Here is a 5,903-nt window from a genome sequence, read left to right as displayed (position 1 = left end):
ATCTATATACAGAAAAGAACACCAGCTTTGCAGACTATTAGAAGTGTGTGTTTCAGGAGTTGTCACATCAGGATCGGTGTTGTAATCCCAATCCTCCCAGCCCCCTCACAAACCCAACAGTTTCAATGTATTTCCTATGTGGACAACAGTTCTTTGCCTTGTTGTATTTATTTCGTGACCTTATATGTTTTAATCTTATATTACACTATATGATCAGCAGCACAAATATCATCATCTTCAATTATATCCACATCATCTTCGTGATCCTCTAGGAGAAAAGCGTTCTGGCTGCTTAAAGATTTGATCTCTGAGGAACTTTTCTGGTTTAGTTCCGCTTCGCTGACGCTGGATTCCAGACACTGGTCGTCGGTGGCTGAGTTTTTCTGGCCATGATCATCCCGAGTCTTTCTTAGCTGCTTTTTGTGTTTCATTCGTCGATTCTGAAACCACGTTTTGACCTGGAAATGTCACCAAGAAGAAGCTCACAAGAAGTTCACAGGAAGAGACGGCACCACTACTGACCCAGTGAGTTTAGAAACCAACTTTACCTCACGATATTGGCTGCGGGGCGAGAGTACTGTGCGGATTGACTGGGCATCTGAAGGGCAGAAATCAGCAGCGACTAAACCGAATAGAGTGAAATGCGATGGTTGGTAATGTTTAAACAGAATTGCTTCTTGGCTCTAAAACGTTTTGTTTTGCACAGGCAAATCCAGAATTTTTCCTTTCGATGTTTGTAGAAATATTTGGCACGATTTATTTTTGCTTAAAGCACGTAAATATGAACACGTAATTATATTAACTGCTTTGCATTAAACATTTAACCACGAAAGCCAAGAAACGCGCTGTGTGGTCACCGGCTAAACACTTGATCTGATAAATCTGATGTGCGGGTTAAGGAAACATTTCTGTGCCCGATTCGGAAAAGGCTATCACTACAAATTTATCGTCAGGATGAGTACACACGTAACATTCAACATGTGAAGTGCATCTCAAAATTCGACATTGGAATTCCCAGCGTCAAATGTTATTGGAAGGATATGAGTATAAATTCATTTGGTATTTAATTTCAGCAATGGTAGCTTTAATTCTAAATGTAACTGTCATTGGAATATGTGCAGTGAAAGAACCGTTGAATATGTAAAAATTAATTCAGTTGGGATAATCTCAATCAAAAAACAATTGTCAGCCTACGTTCACTGCAAGTGTTTTTATTCAAATCAGAACATTTGCTTTCAGTTTATATGTTTACTGTGTCGGCACTTCACAATCTGCTGGTTACTCTCAATTCTGAGAATTAGGTTTAGTTTCTTGTTCCGACAGGTTGTCTGTGAATTTTAAAGTGTGGCTGTCGACATTAGATTTGATTTTTTTTGTAGGGGACTGCGAGTTTATGTTAGTAGCTTCAATCTATGCATTTGTGAAAAAAATGTGGAGCTAAATGCAATTGAATGGATAAGTGTATATATTTTTTTGCCTTCTGACTTCTGGAGAGAAACGAGTTGGGTGTCTTTGATTTATATTCCGGTGCCTCTCAATTTTTCTTATAACTATCTTTGCAGTTAGCAAGGCCGTGTCATTGACTGGGGCCGGCGGTGCTGGGTGAATGAAAAAGCAGACCCCATCCCCGGCCTGAAAATCGTTTTATACAAATAGAAAATGCCCTTACATTGAATCAATAAGCAGCTGCTCACCTGGTTGTAGAAAGATCAAATTCTCTAGAAATATTTGTTATCATTTATTCCCACTGGTTTTATATTTGAAAATCTCCATGTTTTCACCTCAATATATATCAGTGGAATTTGTGTGTCTGTTTGTGTGTGTCTGTGTTTGTGTGTGTGTTTGTTGTGTGTGTCTGATTGTGTTTGAGTGTGTGTATATGTTGTGTGTCTGTGTGTGTATGCTGTGCTTATGCGTGAACGTCTGTGATTGTCTGTATGTGTGTGTGTGTGTGTGTGTGTGTCTCTGTGATGTGAGTTTTTTTGAAAGTATTCTCTGAACATCACTTTGGGACAGTGGAATTCTGTTCTATGGAGGGGGCTGTACTATTTCGTTTTATTTCTTTTTAGGCATTCCGCACCCACCCCTCCCCCACCCCCCCACCACCCACCACCCCCACTCCCGCCGGCTGCTTCTCCGGATGTACCTGCGTTTCCGAGAGGCTAAGGGCCGACGCCAATTCAACCCGCTCCGGGGTTGACAGGTAGCGCTGAATCTCGAAGCGTTTCTCCAGCCCTGAGAGCTGCGAGTCCGAGAAGACGGTCCTGGCTTTCCGCCGCCTGCAGTGTTTGCCCGGGAGCTCAGGGGGGTGTTGGAATAGAGCGGGCACGTGCATACCTACTGATAACAGAGGGACAATACTCCAAGATGAACATCATGGACATCAGTATTCAACATAGTTTAACAATATTCTTGCGCGACTCTTTAACTCTGGTTCAACTGGATCACAATTTCGGCCTTTAAGGCGGATTCTGACCATCCCTGTTCCAAGATTGGGCAGGTCAACCAAAGGCAGATATTCTGAAATTGCCCACTGGCTTTTTAAATATTATTTCTGTACAAATTTTACACATATCCCTAAAAGACAGACAATAAAAGCAACGAATAATAAATTAGGTTTTAAAATCAAAGAGAGGAATAAAAAACCGTTGATAACCTGTGTGGAACAAGATTTCATCCTTTACTTGTCTAACAATAATTTCGATTAAAATATCTTTTTTTATCACATGTCAATGATAAATGTATAAAGTATCATGATCGAGGTATTCCATTTATATGATTTCCATTTTTGACACGTTTTTCTATTAGAGACACGGTTATCTCTTTGATAAATTGTCAAACCTTTGCCGGTAAAATCTTCTAAAAATTTACCGATTTATCGAACTAATTGGCGCTCGTCCCTAAGTGTTTGGTCTTCATTTGTCAGTACAACAGAAGGTGTGTTTTATCTGGAAGGCCTATTGTATCAGAGCTGCAGAACAGGACGTCCTAGACGCATCGGTTCTAGTTGAAATGGTCAAGCGGTTTGGATATATTTAGTGAGTTTTATTCAAGCGATGAAATTCACATCAAGGACTTCAGTAAAGTGATACCGGCCTATATCCTCAACTCGCCTACTGAGTCCCGCCGCCATTCTATAAGTTTAGAATAGCTTAAACAGTTTTATCAAAGACTGGTTTTGTTACAGAGCAGTGGCCGACCAATTAAAGTATGACCGAACATACTTAAATCAATAACAAAACAAAAACAGAATTACCTGGAAAAACTCAGCTTAAGTCAATGGCTACATTTCGACCATTTGCTGTTTTATTCTGTGTTCCGTTCAGAATCATATTTGCTTGTTTGTTTAACAGTGTGGCATATTATAAGGGCATCTTTGCTTAAAGGAGTCTTCGTGCTTTCCCGAGCTCAGTGTTAAAATCAGATACAAATGAGAGCCGTTTGCAGGTGAATCGTTTTGAAATACGTCCTAGATTCTAGGATATGTGAAACTTTCTTTCAATTTTGAAGATTGGAAGTCGGTAGCAGGAGCGAGTGCGTTTCCCAGTCACGCTCCCTCCCTCAATCGTTCACACTAGTTAGGGTGCGGACATTGTTGATGATTACTAACTCCCTGAATGTACAGTAATAATCTAGGATTTATTACACTTCACTTTATAGATAGCCTACTTAAGGATATAACCATCATTGTTTGCCGCAGTAGAAGCTCACTGTCACTAAGTAATGTTACTCCAGTTCCCTAGTTAGCTATTTCAAAGTGTTTACATGATCTGTTGTGTGCTTGGCGGTTTGTGTCGAATGTAATTAGCAGCAAATAAATAAGCAGCACTAATATTAGTTATGAATGTGATATTTAAAATGTAAAGGCTAATAAGCAAAATTTAGCCACATCCTTTTAAATGCAGGTTATAAATGTGATTTTCTTTTTCTCTTTTGAATAGTAATAGATTAAATTTGACATCGTTCTGTTGTGGTTTTTGATAGTTTCAATGTATTTCACAAACATTTTACACAGAACCGACTCCAGAGTTTTGCCTCAGAACGAAGTTTTGGAATGACCAGTTAGGTTCCACCCTAGCGAAGGGATTTAGTTTACACAAAAGCCTATTTCCATGTTACCCGAGTGCAACACAGTCCGAGAAACTTTGGAGAGCTGAATGTGGGGCTCAGGAGGAGCTGGATTCTCCCTTGCCCTGAAAAAAATACATTCAGTTTACAAATGTTTCCAGGAAATGAGTGCATCGCTGAAATCCCTGTGATGATTGAAGTTTGAAGTAACAGAAAAAACTGAGAAGCTTTATAAAATGTAATAAACAGGATCCGTTAAAACATCTGCAAATGTACCCATTTCATTTGATATATATATATTTAAAATAATTCCCTTCAAATACTGCAGTAATGAATGAATTCAGTTTCATCACAACACAAAAGGGGATTTAAAAAGGCCATACAAACGTGTGTAATTTACTCCTGGACTGTGTGGTATGACTTTCATTCACAAAAATGAAATTGTTTAAATCGTTGTCAATTATGCTTGTACATAACTTGAGTATTAAATTTATCTGGAATCTGGTTACTTTCAAACGATTGCAACAATTCCACCTAGAAACAGGCGCCCTTTTTTTTTAAAAAAAGACACCTTGTCACATAGTTCAAAATTAAAGTTCCTATTTTCTTACATGGTGCCCTGTTTCTGTGCATATTTTCCCCAGGAAGGAAGCGCAGGCAAGAATATTGAATCAGCAACTGTTTACTGCGCCTTGTTTCTGAAGCTCCATGTTTGAGGTAATGTATTTCTTTCCTTGCTGCAAGAAGCCTTACGGCGCCTAAAGCTTTTACGAAATTGCGTGTCACCCGATTTCATAGCTATTTCCCCCAAACTGCGGGTTACAGTTGTGAGAAACACATTTGTGAGAATTCTGCCTCTGCGGAAATATTAACAATGTAATGCATTCCATTAAACCTTTGAGAACATATAGTTTTCAGCAAAAACATGGAAAGTATGAGTGCCCCGCTTAACGTGGCTGCCTCCACACATTCTGTGCACACCCGCAGGGATGCTGTCACGCACACATTGAGGAATGCCCTTTCAAGTTAAAATCGCTCTTTGCTTTTCCGCCAAGTATTTTCTTTCGCTGCCCGGCTATCGTTTAACAAGTAGACTTACCAGGCGAAGTGAGGAAGTAGGGGTGATGATGCTCCGGCTTGTGGAGTGGGTGGTGAGGGTGAGGTGCCAGTATGGTGGGGGTTGGCATGATGGGGTATCCATACTCTAGCAGAGGGACCCGGGATGCCAAAGAGCTGGCAAAGGAAACGGGAGGGGCTTCCCTTAGAGGCTTGGGTTTGTGCAGTAGAATATCTTCGATGAAGAAAGAGGTCGGCCGCTGGGCAGAAGCTTGTTGTATCGGGGAGGTGAAATTTAGGTTCATCTCGCCACTTCGCTGGCTCCTCTCAGTCCAAAGAGATTTTCTTTCGGTTATTTTTTTTTTGTTTTCGTCCTTGTTTTGTGGAGGGAACTCCTCTAACAAGGCCGACGCGCCTTTTATTACTGAGAACTGTGCGAATTTTTAGATGCAACAGGTTTGTGGGAGGTTGGGAGACTATTTACTGAAGTAAGATCTGCACTTCAGCCTGAAATAGGACTGAGATCAACCAATGGCGAAGCTGCAGGGCGGAGGATTGGAGTCAGCATCACGCTGGCTGGGGATATGGTGCTGTTAACGCTGGTTGTCGGGAGCTGGCCCAGGTGCTGAAAGGGCCCATCTCGCGAAATACTGTAATCTTTCAGCACTTTATTTAAACGCTTTTATTCATACAATTGTTTTCCTAAACTAATTTGCGCTTGTTTTTAATTTCGAAAATGATCCCTGCCCTCCAAGACAAGCAGGAGGTATTCCTGCTCA

The 5,903-nt window shown here is 40.6% G+C and overlaps 1 protein-coding gene across 1 annotated transcript; it reads right to left on the bottom strand.

The window, feature by feature from the left end:
- Window positions 1-200: 200 nt before the first annotated feature.
- On the bottom strand, window positions 201-5,429 carry bsx (brain-specific homeobox). The gene is made up of 3 exons (XM_041174616.1): window positions 5,168-5,429; window positions 2,147-2,337; window positions 201-458 (listed from the first exon to the last, which is right to left on the bottom strand). Exons 1-3 carry the CDS (start codon window positions 5,427-5,429, stop codon window positions 201-203), a joined length of 711 nt encoding a protein of 236 aa, XP_041030550.1.
- Window positions 5,430-5,903: the final 474 nt, after the last annotated feature.

Source organism: Carcharodon carcharias, chromosome 25 (assembly GCF_017639515.1).
Source record: "Carcharodon carcharias isolate sCarCar2 chromosome 25, sCarCar2.pri, whole genome shotgun sequence".
NCBI lineage: Eukaryota > Metazoa > Chordata > Chondrichthyes > Lamniformes > Lamnidae > Carcharodon > Carcharodon carcharias.
Note: the sequence above shows the minus strand (reverse complement) of the source record. Positions and strands in the feature narration are given on the sequence as shown.